We start from the raw sequence: 18,726 nt of genomic DNA on the forward strand, positions 1-18,726 counted from the left end.
TCCAACAAAATAGAAAATTCCAAAGACATCAACAAATTTCTGGAGACATAAGACCTACACAAACTGAATAAGGAGGACATACACAATCTAAACATCAGTTTCAAGCAATGAAACAGAAGATGCCATCAAAAGCCTTTCAACCAAGAAAAGCCTGGGACCAGACAAATTCTAGCTGAGTTCTACAAGACCTTCAAAGAAAAACTTATACCAATACTCATCAAAGTATTCCACAAAATACAAAAGGAGGGAATCCTTCTAAACTCATTCTATAAAGCTAGTATCACCCTGATACCAAAACCGAACAAAGACCAATATACCTGATGAACATTGATGCAAAAACTCTCAAAATTCTGGCAAATCACATCCAAAAATGTATTAAAAAGATAGTACACCAGGATCAAATGGGGGATGCAAGGTTGTTTCAACATATGAAAATCAAAAAACAATTTATCACATCAATAGACTTAAAGACAAGAATCATATGATCATCTCAATAGATACAGAAAGAGTATTTGACAAGATGCAGCACCCCTTCATGTTCAAAAAACTAGAAAAACTAGGGATAGTAGGAACATACCTAAACATTGTAAAAAAGCGATCTACACTAAGTCCAAGGCCAACATCATTCTAAATGGAGAAAACTTGAAAGTATTCCCTCTAAAAACTGGAACAAGATAGGGATGCCCTCTATCACCAATTCTATTCAACATAGCCCTGGAAACTCTAACCAGAGCAGTTAGACAGATGAAAGAAATTAAAGGGATTCAAATAGAAAAAGAAGAACTCAAACTATCACCTATTTGTGGATAACATGATTCTAAATTTAGAAGATCCAAAAAATTCTACCAGAAAAATTCTAGAGCTAATAAATGAATTCAGCAGAATAGCAGAATATAAAATCAATACCCATAAATCAAATGCATTTCTACACATCAGTGATGAATCCTCTGAAAGAGAAATTAGGAGAATTACCCCATTTGCAATAGCCTCAAAAGAAAAATATTTGGCAATCAATCTAATAAAAGAGGTAAAAGACCTCTACAATGTAAACTACAGGACACTAAAGAAAGAAATTGAAGAAGACCTTAGAAAACAATAAGATCTCCCATGCTCTTGTTTAGGCAGAATTAATATTGTCAAAATGGCCATACTACCAAAAGTGTTATACAGATTCAATGCAATTCCTGCTACAATCTCAATGTCATTCTTCATGGAAATAGAAAAAGCAATCATGAAATTCATTTGGAAAAATAAGAAACCCAGAAGAGCCAAAGCAATCTTTAGCAAGAGTGAAGAAGGAAGCATCACACTATCAGACCTTTAACTATACTACAGAGCTATAGTAACAAAAATGGCTTGGTATTAGAACCAAAATAGACATGTAGACCAATGATACAAAATAGAGGACACAGAGACAAATCCAGATATATATGGTTATCTCATACTAGACAAAGGCACCAAAAACATACACAGGAGAAAGTAGACTTTTTAACAAATGGTGCTGGGAAAATTGGAAATCCAAATGTAATAAAATGAAATTAAATCCCTATCTCTCACCCTGTACAAAACTCAACTCAAATCGGATCAAGGACCTAGGAATTAGATTAGAGATCCTGTGCCTAATAGAAGAAAAAGTAGGACCAAATCATCATACTGGCTTAGGGCCTGACTTGCTTAACAGGACTCCTAAAGCACAAGAAATAAAATCAAGAATCAGTATATGGGATGGAGTCAAACTAAAATGTTTCTTCTCAGCAAAGGAAACAATCAATAACATGAACAAACAGCCTACAAAATGGGAGAAAATCTACCACAGGCACATCAGATAGAGCACTAATCTCCAGGACATATAAAGAACTCAAAAAACAACACCAAAAAACCAAATAACTCAATAAAAAATGGGCTAAGGAATTGAATAGACACTTCATAGAAGAAATACAATCAATCAACAATATGAAAAAATGTTCAACATCTCTAGTAATTAGAGAAATGCAAATCAAAACTACTCTTAAGATTTCATCTCACTCTAGTCAGAATGGCAATTATCAAGAATACAAGCAACAATAAGTGTTGGCAAGTATGTGGGGAAAAAGGTACACTCATTCATTGCTGGTGGGACTGTAAACTGGTGCAACCACTCTAGAAAGAAGTATGGAGATTCCTTAGAAAACTTGAAATAGAACCACCATTTGATCTAGTTATCCCACTCTTCAGTTTATACCTAAAGGTTTTAAAATTAGTATATTTCAGTGACACAGCCACATCAATGTTTATAGGAGCTCAATTCACAATAGCTAAACTATGGAATCAACCTAGATGCCCTTCAATAGATGAATGGATAAAGAAAATGTGGTACATGTACACAACGGAATATTACTCAGCCTTAAAGAAGAATGAAACAATGGCATTTGCAGGTAAATGGGATGGAGTTGGAGAATATCATGCTAAGTGAAATAAGCCAATCCCCACAAAACAAAAGCCAAATGTGTTCTCTGATATGTGGATGATGATCCATAATGGGGTGAGGGACGGTAGGGAAGAATGAAGGAACTTTGGTTTGAGCAGAGGGGAATGAAGGGAAGGTAGGGGGCAGTGGGATAGAATGAGATGGACATTATTACCCTATGCATATGTATGATTGCATGAATGGTGTGACTCTACATCATGTACAACCACAGAAATAAAAAGTTGTACTCCATTTGTGTACAATGAATCGAAATGCATTCTGCTGTCATGTATAACTAAATAGAATTAAAAAAAAAAAGCAACCTGTAGAATTGTACATAAATAAAACAATCCAAACTATTAATTGTTAATACATACATTCCTGAATGAGGGATTGGAGATAAAGGGAGAGCTTTATTTTTTACTGAAGTTTTTTTTTTTTAAACCATGCACATGTTCTTGCTTGACTGTATTCTGGCATAATACTTACTAACAGTGGCTAAGGTGCCTAAGAGACTATTGTGTGAAACTAAACACCTACCAGAAGAAAGCCAATCTGAAAGGAATAAATAAATGCTTATAGCTTTTTAAAAGAAAACTTCAATTCCCAAATCTGGTAAGGGAGAAAAGATATCATTCTTATAATAGTTCATATGCTTAGCCTCCCTTCAATTTCAAGTTATTTATGAGATGATCAATAAAACACTTCAGAGAACAACTTGATAGTAAAGAAATGAAAGCAGAATTAGAAGCACTCTACTGAGGCCTATCTCCCAACCTCCCAAGTTTTCAACAAAACAACTGTTTAAAATACCTCCAATCCTAGGCGAATAGCAGCCTCTGTAAAGCTTCGTCTTTCTTTCTCAAAATTCTTTTTTTGCTCTTTAAAAAGGGACCATTCTTCTTTGAGGCGTTCCTTTTCTTCCAACAAATAACAGTCTCGTAATAGTGAAGTGGTATCATCATCACATGCAGTAGCGAGCTGCTGCTATTAATTTTAAAACATAGTAAGTTCCGGGGAATCCCTGCAACACTCTGAGTTAAAATGAAAGCAAGGGAGGAGAGGCTAAACTTTAGCACAAGGACAGAAATTAATGAAGAATCAGAAAGTCAAATGAAGATTCTCTCTTCCCAAATACTTCTACCTCAACCATATAAGAAACAGTACACATTACCTGTTACCAGAGAATTTGTTTTAGACTGGGAAAAGTGACAAATACGTATAGAATAAAGGAATAAAATCTACTAAGATTCAGTAAAATTATGGCTTTTACAGGGGAGAACAGCTTTAAAAGGCAATTCACATTTACCTGTAAAAGTTGCTGCTGTGTTTTTATCATTTCTTTACATTGCTGAATTTCTAACTCCAGTTTCTCAGTTTCTTGTTCATGGTCTTGTCGTGATATCACATCTTCATCATTAAAACCTTCTAAGTGTACCTTTGAAACTAACAGAAACCCAAGTAAGATGACACAGATTTATAATCACCATTAGTTTGGGGGTATTTTTAACCATGTGTTTAAAAAATCAAGGGTCTCAGAACTTTATCTGGAACCTCACAGGCTTTCAAAAAGGTAGTGCTTTCCTTTTCATAAACAAAATAAGGTAAAATTTGTTATTTGAACACTATAAAAGATTTTTAAAAAGCAAAGCAACTAGAAGTTCACAACTATAAATTTGTATGACTTCAGAAATAAATGATATCCTTACAAAGCTCTTTTGTCAACCTTAAATTTGTAATCCATATATACTGAAGACTATGTCCTGATTAAACATAGGCAAATTGGCTACATTAACAGAATGTTAACAAAAATGACAAATTCATAAACTATGTTGTTTTAAAGTGCTTTAGAGATCAATGCAGTGCTTCAAATCTTGCTCTCTCATATCACACTCAACAGATAGAATGTCCACACATACTTGCTATGTACCAAAAGACAATGATGACTGACATGAATAAGATCATTTAAATTAATACTGAAGACTATTAGTAATTTTGATTATCCTTTACTACTTAAAATAATGATGCTGAATAAATTATGTTGATAATTTAAAATAAATTTTCTTTAACGAACTTCATTTACTGAGCAGAATTCTTAATTTTCCTGATTTAAAATCATGTAAACTTTAACAAATACAAAATATTAGGGATATATTCATCAATATAGATTTAAGTGTAAGGCTAGGGAATAATGTCTAAAATAATACTGTTAAATGAAAGAAGTACACTGAATAAAATATATATAATATTCAAATTTTGGTTTTTATGTATTTCTAAATAAATAAATATTTTGTAAATCCATACAGAAGTCTAGAAAGATATGCACATAACTGTTAAGCATTATACAAAAGGAACTGATAGCAGGATATTCTACTTTATATACTTAATTGATGCTTTCCTTTGAACATTTATTATTTTGAAAATTTTTAATTATTTGGAACCTAATGATAAGCAAGTATCTGGGAACAAGCAAAAGATTTATCTTTTTACTATATTATAAGGAATGTCTTCATTTTCAAGATAAAGTAAAAAGAGTTCTCTTTGCCCAACTGTATGCTGCATTTAGAGCAGATGGATAATATCCCCTTTTCAAAGATTCACTTTAAGAGCAAAGTGTATTTTTCTCACTTAAGTTCAAATTACATGGCAAAAAGTAGGCAAAATCTTGATTTAAAACCACCAAACTGAGCTACCAACTTCAGGGCTAAGCCAATACTGTGGCTTTCCAAGTGATTTGGTTTCCACAAATCACTTCGCACACAGGAAAGGAGTAGATACCTTGGTTATCAAGTTTTTCTACATGACTTTTCAAAATTCTCCACTGTTTTCGGATGCTGTTTGTAAGCTGCTCTCTCACATTTTCACAGGAAAGGTCCCACATACTCTCTCTGGTTAGTTCTCCAGCATCTTCTTCAACATCAGAGATAACCTACAAGTGACAACAGTGAAAAAGGAAAGACTAGTATCTTAAAATGGCCTTAACAGTAAGGCAGCAGTGATCAGATTGATAACAAGAAAGAGACCTACCTAAATAATTTCTGCATTGTATTTTATGCATACATGACCCAATACTTTTAAGAAAAAACAATGTTGAAGATAATAACTGCCCCACTTAGATCTCTTCAAATCTGAATTTGATCTAAGTAGTGATAACAGTCATGGAGCTGTTTGAGGAAGAGACACTCACTACCTGTTTAATGCTTTAAAATGCATTATGTGTAAGTCTATCAGAATACAGACTGAATATCCCTTTTCTATAATGCTTGGGACCAGAAGTGTTGCAGATGTTTTCAGATTTTGCAATATCTACAATATATATACGTACATAATTTTAGGGATGGGAACTAAATCTAAACTCAAAATTCATTCACATATCATATACACCTTATACACACAGGCTAAAGGTACTTTTAGATACTCTTAGTAAGCTTTTGTTTTGACTACAACCTATCACAGGAGGTTAGCTGTGCCATTTTCTACTTGTAGCATCATGTTGGTACTCAAAAAATTTCAGATTTCAGACTTATTACTACAAATTCATTTAAAAAATTTAATGAAAAATTTTACTGTGTTTCCCAGACTGATTAAAATTCTTTAAAGGAGATGAAAATTAAAAATTTACCTACCTTGAATTTTAGGTGTATGTTTCAGCAAGCAAGCCAAATAGCCAACATAATAGGTATATTGTTTAGCAAGCCAGCTAAATAATAAATGAAACATTGATGCTACTTAGGTATTCCAAAGTTACATCTTGCTAAAATGCTCCAAATCTTTCCTTTTAAGAAGGGAATGGTTAAATTATTTAAATTTTAAGAGAAAAGCTAGAAAAACAGATCTTTTAAAAACAGCAAATATACTTAACAGATATTGCCCCAAACTTAATAATTTGAATTATGAAGAAATTATACAAGGTACCATCACTGGTTAACTAATGGGAGGAGAGGCATCTGAGAAAGATCTTCTTGATTTATTACTCACTTTTTCTGAATGAAGGCTGATAATGAAAGGTTATTAAAGGATGGGTCAAAAACTGAAGACAACTAAGTAATGGAAACCATGCTAAGTCTGAAGCGGTATTAGTGAGAGTGAACAACTGACTAGCAGTGACAGACTTTGTGAGAAAAGGTTAACTAAATGTAAGAGGTCAAGCAGGCCTCAAACTGAAGAGTATAAAAGAATATAGTAGTATTCTCAGTTTCAGTTATCTTCAGTTATCTTAGTCAACTAAGATCCTAAAATACATACAGAGCAGTAAGGTATTTTCAGGGGAAGAGAGAAATCACATATAATTTTTACTATAAAGTATTATTTTAACTGTTTTATTTTATTATTAGTTACTATTATTTATCTCTTATTGTGCCTAACTTATAAATTAAACCTTCTCAAAGATATGTTATGGTTTGAATATGAGGTGTCCCCCTAAAGCTCCTGTGTTAATTCAGGAATATTCACAGGTAACAAAAACTAGATTATGAGCGCTGTAACCTAATCAGTCCATCCTAGTTTGAATGAACTAACTAGGTGGTAACTGTAGGCCAGTGGGGCATGGAGGAGGTGGGTCATTGGGTGCATGCCCTGAAAGGATGCATCTCTCCTTCTTTCTGTTTCCAGGCTGCCATGAATGAAGCAGCTTATGTCCATCATGCCCTTCTGCCATGATGTGCTGCCTCCTTGTGGGCCCAAAGCAATGAACTCAACTGATCATGTATTAAATTTGTGGAACTGTGAGCCAAAATAAATTTTCCTTTCTCTAAGTTGTTCTTGATGTGGATTTAGATCACAGTGATAAAAAGCTGACTAATACAGTATGTATGTATAGGAAAAAAACATATGAGAAAGTTTAATAGGAAAACATAAGATATACAGGGTTCAGTATGATCTGTGTTTTTCAGGCATTCACTGAGGGTCTTGGAATGTATTTCCATGGATAAATGGAGTAGGATTATGAATTCAAGTAACACTTAAAAATAAATTTTAAAGAAAAAAAAGGAAGGAGGCAGGATAGGCTTATTAGACTGATTTGTTAAACCCTCAAATAAATAATCCTCAAATAAGGTTTAAAAAACAAGTTCTAGTGACTTGCTGGTGATTAGCATTTTCCATCAACAGTGTTATATTTAGATTTTTAAACACACTAATGTGAATTTGTACTTCCCTATCACAGTACTTAACATGTATAAGGACCACTTCTCCACATCTCTCCCAAAAAGAGCTTCTTGAGAGAAAAAGTCAGTATCTTTTTGCTTTTTCTTTCCAGGAAAAATTATTATTTGGTTCCCAAAGTTAGCAAAAATACATTATATGACACTTAGAAATAACTGAAAAGATATTTGGTACAATGGTTACAAGCATGAGCTCTAGAGATAGACTTTGATTCAAATCCTAGTTTTGTCATGTGTGATACTGGGCTAGTACTAAGCCTGTTTCTCCATTCTAAAATGGGGATAATTATAGTATCAAATAATCAAAGTTTAATATTACTTACATTACCTAAGAAATATTATGAAATGAGACAATGCTTATCAAGTACTTATCATAGAGCTTAGCATGGACTAAGTCGCCGGAAGATTATCTCCATCATGTTCAGAAACACGCAGGGACTGGTTGTCACAGTGACTGGAGGTAGCATAGCAGTAACTGTCCTGTTCAAAATACCAATGGTGTCTCCACTAAGCATACCTACCCAGTGTTTGAACTGCCCTAATTAGCAGTCTAAAGAGCATATTAGAGAGAAAAGACCACTTACTGTTCCTGTGCTATCATCTGCTCTTTCTCTAGGTCTCTTCTTTTGGGGAGAAAGAAGAGAAATCATTTCCTTTTTCATTTGCTGAAGAACCTTCTTAAGTTCAGCATTTTCCATTAGGATTTGTTTCTGACGATATTCATAATCATTCAAAAGAATTTTATACATTTCATCTTCATTCCTGAGAAAGAAACCACTGGTATGAAAATGCAGTGGAGAAAGCAAAGTCTAAGTTTATCAATTTAAACTAGCCTTTACCTGGCTTCTGTTTTACCAGTCCTCCAGGAGCCTCTTTTTCCATCAGCTCTCCCCACATAATTTAAAACGTCCATGGCTACAAACATGAACACACAAAACAAAACCAGTTCTTATCATGTTATTCAAAACTTCAATGCTTCCTATATACAGTAGGGATGTGAGTCAACTTGATATGTGGGTTCAGATTTGGAGTCAAACAGCCTAATTTCAATTTTTAGTTCCTCTGCTGATAAGCACTGAGATCTTGACAAGGTATTTAATTGCTAAGCCTCTTTCTTCATTGACACAGTAAGAATAATAAAAGTATTTACCAAAAAGTTTTTAAAAGATCATAAGAAATAAGTTAAAGCACTTGGCAGAGTAGAAGTGAACACAGTATCTGGCACAGTTAAGCATATAATAGAGGTTATTTTTTCATTAATAATTTCATTATCAACAGTTGGCAACTATGGCCTGAAGGCCAGCTGCCTAATTTTATAAACAAAGCTTTCCTGAAACACAGCCACATCCATTTTTATATGTTGTCTATGGATACTTTTTCTTTACAAAGACAGAGGAGTATCAGGCACAGAAATCACTTATAGACCTCACAAAGTCAAAAATATTTACTATTTGGACTTTCAAAGAAAAACTCTGCCATTCCCTCTTAAAATCATCATCATCATCACTACTGTCATCTTCAGAAGCCAAGAACCCTGACAATAGCAACATCCCTTCTGCCCTAGGTGGAGGACACATTTGCTCCAAGAAGGAAATGAGAATAATTACTGCAATTTTATAGTTAATAAAATCCTTATGAACATATGTCATTTCCAACTGGGTTTGGAATAGGAAAAAGTTAGACCCCCAAATATAAGGGCCCGGTTTCTGAAGTGAAATCTTTAATAAACTTCTATAACTAGATGTTAAATTTTATACTTTCAGCCTTTCTTCCTGATCCTTAATTTTGTTCGTGACTTTGGGAATGAATATGAGGTTTAATCACCTTAAAAATGAGTACATGTCCCTGAGTAGAATTTATTAACTCAGTATACCAAAGATTTCCAACCCTGTCTTATTTTTATAATACCTTCATTTTCTATTTTTCAATAATTTTTTAACTAAAATACTCAGATTATTTCAATAGTTCTGCTACACAAGTCAGTGATGAAATCAATGCTGAACTGCTTGCTGACACTAGGCAGAGCCCAACATATGACAGACTGTTTAGTCCAAGTTCAATTTAGGAAAGATAGATTTGAGGAATGCCTATAATCCACTTAGAAAACAATTTCAATAAATAAATGCACAGACTTCTTATTCCCTGAACTACACCAAGCCAGTAGTTGTACTGTATAGTACTACTTTTATGTGTATATACAGTGACTGCTATCTATACTATTTACTTGAAATTCGGCATATACTTGCATGAATAGTTCTAGTTTTCAGAAGAATACTATAAAAAAGGGTACCTTAGACACTAATTTTTATAGTACTTCTTTATAACTAATCACTTCAAGAACATACAACTAAAAGAAACTCAAACTGATATGAATGATTTGGTCTGATGAACAATTTTCTGAAGTTAACTCTAAAATTATTCTTGTGCCTTTCAGAAACATATCCTGGGTCTTAATATTTTCATTTCTTTGCTATGGAAAAATTAAGAGTGTCTTTGGCTAGCTTTGAACTCACAATCCGCCCATCTCAGCCTTCCAAGCTGCTGGGATTACAGGCGTGCGCCACCGCACTGAGCTAAACGGGGCCAATTTGATGTCTTTTTTACTTGAATGCTTTTTATTTCTCCTGCTTATCTGACTGCTTTTGATACCATTTCCAAGACTATGTTAAATAAGAGTGGCAAGAGTAAGCACCCCTGCCTTGCCCTGGATCTTAGTGGAAAAGCTCCTTACTATGATGTTAGGTGTGTTGTTGTCATAAATGGCCTTTATTATGTTGAGGAACTTTCCTTCTATGCCTCAACTGTCAAGAAAGGATGTTGACAGTGAAACTTCACACCATGTACAACCACAGGATTGGGATCCTAATTAGAATAAGTTATACTCCATGGATGAATAATATGTCAAAAGGTACTCTATTGTCATGTATATCTAAAAAGAAAGAAAAAAAAGAGTGTCTTTGGGCTTAGTTTCTCTCTATGGCCCAATATTATACCTGTTATGTTAAACAGATATATGCAAGCAAACCAAAATGACTTTTTGCACTAACCAGTTCTCTAAATTTCCAGTTTATATAAACAAACACAATCTAAAATCTACTGTATAAAGCATGAAAATAACACATCTTGAGCTACTGTACTCAATCCTTTTATAATCTTAATTCCCTTGGTTAGATCTTAGCCAGCTGCTTACTTATTTTTTTATCCTTCTTGTTCATAACAAGTTGATGCAGACGTTCCTTTAGTTTATTATATTCACGCTCTTTTCTCTTCATATCATGATTATACTGAGTAGCTCGACTTGCAATGATATTTTGTAATTTTTGTACCTGAAAGAAGCATTTCCAAATGAGAAATGATAAATCCAGTTAAAATTCACAAATTCAACAGAGAACATAGTATTAGTAGTTATCTTCCCAAGTTTTTAAATCAAAATGATTCTTCCTTCTTTGTAATGACTATAAATCACTTTTTAAAATATTAAATGAGTCAGTTTATTTTTTAATTTTAAAATTTTCAGAATACTAACTTTCTAAATTATCTTCCACAACCTTTTACCAAGCATATACTCTAGTAATTTAGAAACTGGAAACTCTTAAGGAAGTATTAAAATATTAAAGCTTTGTCTGAAACAAGTAGGATCCATATGGTCATTTTTAGTGACTTCCTTCTCCTACTGGCTTGCAATCACTTTACTTAGTGTATCAGGTCCTGACATACCAAGTACACCAAGTGATCACAAGGTATATTACCTAATGGACATGCAGCAGGTAACTAGGCCCACTTCTCTGATCAACATTTGCTGACTATTCAAAATTTGTATCTACCACAGCTTCTCAGGCAGTTCTTGACAGGAAGTGTTTTATTCTACAAAGACATCCTCAATCCGTGCCAGAGAGTAATAAGATTAACTTGTTCCTTACCAAAGATAAACTACATTCAAACCATTTAAATGTTATCAACAGATCTGGTCAAAATCAACTATGAAATAATTTTGAGAAAATATGTATAAACAACCTTAGGATTGTTCAATTAATATCTTGGTTAAGATATGAATTACCCATTTATTAATATACTACTAAAAACAAAGTATGATAAAATTATCTAAGTCAAAGGGTCTTCAAAGAAATACACTCCCTTAAAAGCCTTTCATGAAACACTGAAAGCATATTTTTATAACTAATACATTGACAAGGATCATGTTGCAGAGCAATAAAAACGTAATAGTACAGGTACCAAGTACAGATACATTACAAAAACAATATCTTCAAATGTATTAACTTTAACCACTAAAGAAATTAGAAATATATCAGAAGATGTCATAATTCCAAGACCCCATGGAATTAGAAATTAGAATTCTACTAAGTAAGCACTAAAGCAAAAATCAGAATTACAATATCTTGCACTTCAGAAATTAGATTTTTAATATGAATTGCTCCTGTGCCCACTGAGCCAAGTAATTGCTTAACTGGACCAATAATGTCAATATTTCAGATAGTACAAAAGGGGGAATAAGGGGGCCTGCCAGGTACCAAGTACAGTTATAACAGAGAATAAAAGATCTGCATTTAAAGCACCCTTGTGCCTGTGAAAAAGTGAGTGGATGTGCAGGAAGGATGGTACAGGACACTGGTTGCTATCAGCTATGAACTAATGCTAAGCCAAATTGATCCCCTGGGGATGGAAGGTAGAGGGTGTAGTAGGGAGGGTTCCTGATCTCTTAGTTAAATATGATATAATACTGTACACAAAGGTCCACTGACAGCAATTTGACATGAATAATAGGTTCTTTATAAAACTTATATGGCTCTTATGGTTTCACTTCAAGTTATAAAAAATAAAAAATTCACTTAAACTTCATATGCAATAACTTGACAACTCACCTCATCTTTCTCATTTTTCAGGAGCTGATGCAAATTCCTGTTCTTGCATTGCAATTGTCTGTCTCTCTCCTGAAGCCCAATCATTTCCCTCTTGGAGGTTTCCAGTTGTTCCTAAAGTATGTACATGCCATTTGACTAAAATTATCATAGAATTCAGAACAACTGAATTCTTAAAACTCAGTAACAAAAAGTTATACAGACTATTTTGTTAGCTAAATTGTAGAGGCACACAAAATGTTTATTTAAAACAATTACTATACAGAATACAGAATTTATGCACTTAACCACTGAGCCACATTCCCAGCCCTTTTTATTTTGCAACAGGGTCTCACTAAGTTGCTCAGAGTCTTGCTTAAATTGTTGGGGCTGGCTATGAACTAACTATCCTCCTGAGCTGCCAAGACACCATACCCACCTTATTTTTAATACTTCTGCCAAACACTTTTGAAGACATTCTCATTTATGACATCATCATCACCCCTCCTTTGAGAACACATTTTGACTTTAAGAACCAAGTGACCCAGAGCTAAGTCTGAAGAAGGGTGGGAATACCACCCTTGGTGTTACTTTATTCAAATCCAAAACCTCTGCGAAGACATACTAATGGGTGTCCTTGTCTCCAAGCTTTCTGAGCCCCCTAGACCTCTATCCTGAATACAAATGTGCACTCTCCCAATAATTTTTCCACCCTACTGCCAGAATGACATTTATACAATGTCTGCCTCCTGTTTACAACTCTTCAGTGCTCCCAGTTTCTGAACCATGCCTTTCATACCACCTGGAACCTAGGGTAAGAGCCTCTCTTCTCACCACTCTTCATCCATATTTCTACACCCTATTTGTGGTTACCTGAAAATGAAATGTTCTTCCAAGTACCGATGCTTTTATGTAAGTTACGTGTTCTACCTAGAATGTCTTTTCCAAAAAATGCTAGCTGATTTCTACTCATTCTTTCTCTCTCAGATCAAGAGTTACCAAAGCGCATCAGAGAATAAATACTGAAGAGTGATGTAATAAATGTAATGGATATGAAAAAAGCCTATAATCATTTAGTGTCCATCAGCTATCAAATCCCATGGATAAACATTGGTTATGTAACAGATAAAAGAAAAGCATTCGTGCCTATCGGACATTTTAAAAAATAACCTGAGAATTCATAAGTGGAGACACTAACTTTGGGCATTTGTAAAATAAAAGGTGTTTGTTTTTCCTCTTAAAAAAAAAAAAAAAAAAGTTACTGCTCTATGAAGCCTGCCCTCACCTCTTACACCAAGAACAATTAATGAAGCAAATAGTTGTGGTTCACTGTATCTCACTCCAATACACCGTATCTCACTCCAATACACTGTATCTCACTCCTAGTCCACAGGAACTGGGTATTCACTCATCTTTGAAACCCAGTGCCTAGCACATAAATACTTGATAAAATTTTGCTTGACAAGTTGAATGAATCATATGGCTGCATCTAGAAACTTTCAAGGACCTATCAGTGACTTCCCACTGAATACACATTTCTGTCCACAGCTGACCCAACAGCACAGATTCTGGCCCAGTTCAAATTTCAAATTAGAAGATATCCTGGAAAAATATTCTATGCTCTAGGTAGTCCTACTAAATGACTATGACTATAGGAAAGCTTCAATAGCTCCAGATTACAATATTATCAAATGATTAATAAGCAGCTAATTATAGAACAATTGCCCAAGGATGCTTGATTAAAAAAAAAATAATTCCATCTTTTAGGTTTATAACTCTGGTTAGCTAACCCATAATTAGACCTTCTACAGTTGTCTCTGATCTGGATTAATGCAGTATCCACAACTCTTATCCATAAGCCTAGAGCATAACAATCCTCTCCAGCCCACCAAAGCTCCTGGGGTCAACAAAGACACACAGTTGGATAGTCTCTATCCTGTAGGTATACAGGATGTACAAAAACTTAAAAAAAAAAAAAAAAAAAAAAAAAAAAAAGTAAAGAGGAAACACACTGTTAGCATGGTACATGAGCTAAGAAAACAATCTAAGTACCATAAGGTAGTAAGTGACAGGCTGGTAGAGGAAGGTGTTATTGTGGACCTCAGATGATTCTCTAAACCATCCCCAAACCTGTCCACATATAGGCCAACTCTATGCTACTTCTATTTTGGAGCATAATTTCTCCAAATTTTCGTGTATTATATTCAGAGACACTATTATTTTCTCACAGAGCTCAAGAGATTCAGGATTCTGAGTTTTTTTTTTTTTTTTGGTTCTCTGTTTTTGGAAGGGGTCAGGTGAAGTCAGAATATACATAAAGAAAAAGGAGAAAAAAGCATGGAACAACAGATGAAAAAGTAAAAAGAAGCTAATTTTCTCAGAGTATATAAATGCAAAGGTGTTGATTTTCACAAACAAGGAAACCCAATATAGAATAGTATATTTAGGAAAAAATTAGGCTTCAATCCTTAATACATTACATCCTCAACAACATATACCCATAAGTCCTTAACCACACCACAATTTCAAACACTTGGTTCCTCTTCTCCAATTTTTTTTTTTTAAAGGAAAATATAAACCAGCTATGGCAGAGCATGCCCACAATCCCAGCAGCTTGAGAGGGTAAGGCAAAAGGATCACAAGTTCAAAGCCAGCCTCAGCAAATTAGCAAGACCCTGTCTCAAAATAAAAAGTTTAAAAAAAAATTCAAAAAAAAGTTTAAAAAAAGGCAGGGTGGGCTGGGATGTGGCTCAGTGGTTAAGCAGCCCTGGGTTCAATTCCTAATACCAAAAAAAAAAAAAAAAAAAAAAAAAGAAAAACATGAAAGAATATTAAAGCAAATCAGAAACCAGTAACAAATGTTCTACATTTTAAGGTAGCAGGTCAATGGTCCTGTGAAAAGAATTTCCTTTTCTCAGAGAAAAGCTAGTTAAAGCATCTTTCTACTTTTTCTGGAGCCCCAGGACTTCTGTTAGATATTATCTGGCTTGTTTTCATTATTGAGCTTTAGCATCCTTGACATTCGCACATTAAGAATATTTTTCTTGCCAGGCGTGGTGGCACACACCCATAATCCCACTGATTTGGGAGGCTGAGGCAGGAGGATCATGAGTTCAAAGCCAGCCTCAGCAACTTATTGAGTCCCTAAGCAACTAAGTGAGGCCCTGTCGCTAAACAAAATATAAAGAAAGCCTGCGGGTGTGGCTCAGTGCCTCTAGGTTCAATCCCCAGCATCAAAATGAATGACTACAGCTCTTTATAAAAGACTGTTAAACATCTACTTTATTAAGCAAGACTATATGGGGGTGGCATAATCCTTATTATATTTTCCTCAGAATATAAACATTTTCTAAGTTAACTTTCTAAAGATTTAGCAAGTCACTAAAATATTCATAAAATCAATGCCTTCAATATAAATATTAAGAAGCAGTATAACTGATTTGTGCAAATGAAGTTTAAAGTTTCTAAAAACTAAAACTTTAAAAAATGACCTTAAAATATGATAGTCAATGAATATTTATAGTAATGATTTATATAATAATGGCACTAGAATACATACTGATTCACATTTTCTACCTTAAGTTTTGCATAGCAGTTCTGTAGATGGTCCATATCACTTCCCAGTTTCAGATTCTTTGTTTCCACATTTTCCTGAGCTAGAAGGTTCTTCCGCTGAAGTACAAGTAGCTCATTCATACAATTTAAAACAGCAACTATATTTAGTTTTCTCTTTGTCTCTTTACTTCTGGATTCTTCATATAATGAAGGAAAACCAAAAGTAGTCAATTCCTGGTAGGAGAAAAATGTTTTCTTAAAAGTTGGTTATCCCTGGGGAGACGTTGGTCAAAGGATACAAATTTCAAAAGTTAGATATGAAGAATAAGAAGTTCAAGAGATCTATTGTTCAACAAGTTGACTATCATTAATAACAATGTATTTTTGAAAATGCTGAGAGAAGATTTGAAGTGTTCTTACCACAAAACGTATGAGTTATGCATGTTAATTAGCTCATCTAAACCACCTATAATGTACACATATTTCAAAACATCATGTTGTATGTAAGAAATATATACAATTTTTACTTGCCAATTAAAAATTTAAAATTAATTTTTAAAAAGTTGACTACCACAGAGGAAACAAAATTCATAAATATTTTCTAAAACAGAAAACTATACTGAGTTCATTAAAAAAATAGTAAACATCCCAAAGAACAAAAAAATTAAAAGAACTGGGTTTTCTTCTAGACTCTGCTCTACAATCCCCTCTGACCTGGAACAAGGTACTTAGGTTTCTACACCAATAAAACGAGGATTAAACTCAATGGAGAAGCACGGGATGATAGGGAAGCCAAGCTGCTCCAAATACAATAGCTAACCTTACATTAGACTAGATCATTACCAAGGTTCTCAGCAAATCCAAGTCTCTGCATAACAATGTACTTGTGCTTGACAAATGTTTTTATATAACCTTGTATGTGTGTCCTACTGTATAACATGATTTATACTTATAAAAACATGTTACCTGATCAAGATATGAAATACTTTGTTCAATATTCTCTTCTGTGCAGAAGGCACTGAAAAAGCTGTGCACATTTTTTGATAAAGGTATTGAAGAACATAGCACTTGCTGTGAATATAGACTTGATGGAGACATCTTTGTTTCTGAGGTATATTGAGAGATATTTTTACTTTCTGAAAGAACCAATAAAAAGCATTCATTGGGTTCAATCCTCAACACCACATAAAAATAAAAATAAAGATATTGTGTCCACCAACAACTAAAAAATATATTTAAAAAAGCATTCATATAAATATAAAAATGTTCGTAAAAATTATCAATATCCATTACCAAAAAATTTAAATTTTATATACCACACACAACCCCCCCCACACACACACACACACTCTTAAGAATTTTCAAATAGGAATGAAGCTATTTTTATCTAATACTTACTTTTTTTTCCCAAAAAGATACAATTAAAGTAGTATTCTTAGAAGGTATGGTAAAGTGACAATATATCTTAACTTCCACTATTTTAGATTTATAAAAATAAGAGACAAAACACACTTGTCTGTTTCACTCAATGCTTGTGTGATAAAGGAACAAATCTGAGACACTGAAGTAACCACTGAATATATTTCAAATGCATAAAAATTTTACTCAAAAATATTAAAGATCCAGTAAACAATCTAAAGCATTGAACCCGCTGATTACAGCACATTCTTAGCTCTCTCATAACTTTACTAAAGATGAAAACTGGGTATTTTATAATCATTTGTCTTTCTCTAGTCACATCTTCAATATTTTTGTAACTCAAATATTTTTGTTGAAAACATTTACCTTAACAATTAATTCTTTGATTGCCAGTTATTTGAGACTCAGTTAAACTGCTCTGGTTTTCCCTTAAATTTAGATTCAGTTACCTGCAGACAGACCTGGATCTGTAATAGTCATCCAATCTCCCATAGCAATTTCCAGAGCCAGGATACCTGAGGAACTAGTTCAGCACTGAAACATGTAGACCAGCTGCTATCACTCTTCTAAGTAGGCATCTCCTTAAGAAGCAAATGACAGAATAATGGCCTCTAATTTAATATGAAAACCAATATAAAACCACTACGTAACAATTAGTTGTATGTGCTTCAAACAGAAGAATATGCAACATTTACTCCCATGTGGATACAGAACATAGAGTAATAATTATATAAAAATATATTACATATATATGTACAAATATACAAGGATCAAGGTTAAAGGTTCCCTAGTTTACATGGGGGTATTCATGTTACTTCCTGACCAAGATACATGGTGCCTGATTTGACGCACAATATAAATCTAGGGTAAAGCATTGTACTAATATTTCTATACTATCTTTAAAACAAAGCATAATTCTTATTTATGTAGATAAGAAGATGAAAAACTTCTTGGCCAACAATCCCTATTTTTTGTTTTCCCAATGTCAGCAAAACTTTTCTTTGAATTTTTTTTGGTGGGGAGTTTCAGGGATTAAACTCAGGGGCACTCAACCACTGAGCGCCATATCCCCAGCCCTATTTTGTATTTTATTTAGAGACAGGGTCTCACTGAGTTGCTTAGGGTCTCACTAAGTTGCTGAGGCTGGCTTTGAACTCTTGATCCTCCTGCCTCAACTTCCAGAGCTGCTGGGGTTACAGGTATGCACCACTACACCCGGCTTCTTTCAAAATTGCCAGCGTTGACACAAATGTAGGGATTGATGCTATTCAAAAAACATCAACTTTTG

General features: G+C 33.9%; 1 protein-coding gene across 7 annotated transcripts in view; it reads right to left on the minus strand.

Moving 5' to 3' along the window:
• The window catches only part of SSX2IP (SSX family member 2 interacting protein), a 46,384-nt gene that overhangs the window by 12,392 nt on the left and 15,266 nt on the right, over positions 1 to 18,726 (minus strand). For 4 of the 7 annotated variants that reach the window (XM_079139726.1, XM_079139722.1, XM_079139723.1 and 1 more), the window contains 10 exons: positions 17,888 to 18,019; positions 16,986 to 17,155; positions 16,041 to 16,253; positions 12,489 to 12,599; positions 10,799 to 10,934; positions 8,448 to 8,523; positions 8,193 to 8,370; positions 5,225 to 5,375; positions 3,756 to 3,892; positions 3,260 to 3,433 (listed from right to left, as the gene is read on the minus strand). In XM_079139726.1, the coding sequence (XP_078995852.1) occupies positions 3,260 to 3,433; positions 3,756 to 3,892; positions 5,225 to 5,375; positions 8,193 to 8,370; positions 8,448 to 8,523; positions 10,799 to 10,934; positions 12,489 to 12,599; positions 16,041 to 16,253; positions 16,986 to 17,155; positions 17,888 to 17,930 (1,389 nt within the window). In that variant the 5' untranslated portion in view covers positions 17,931 to 18,019. The remainder of the gene's footprint in view (positions 1 to 3,259; positions 3,434 to 3,755; positions 3,893 to 5,224; positions 5,376 to 8,192; positions 8,371 to 8,447; positions 8,524 to 10,798; positions 10,935 to 12,488; positions 12,600 to 16,040; positions 16,254 to 16,985; positions 17,156 to 17,887; positions 18,020 to 18,726) is intronic. The other 3 variants (XM_079139727.1, XM_079139725.1, XM_079139728.1) reach the window with 2 other exon arrangements.

This window comes from Sciurus vulgaris (genome assembly GCF_902686455.1).
Source record: "Sciurus vulgaris genome assembly, chromosome: 1".
Classification (NCBI taxonomy): domain Eukaryota; kingdom Metazoa; phylum Chordata; class Mammalia; order Rodentia; family Sciuridae; genus Sciurus; species Sciurus vulgaris.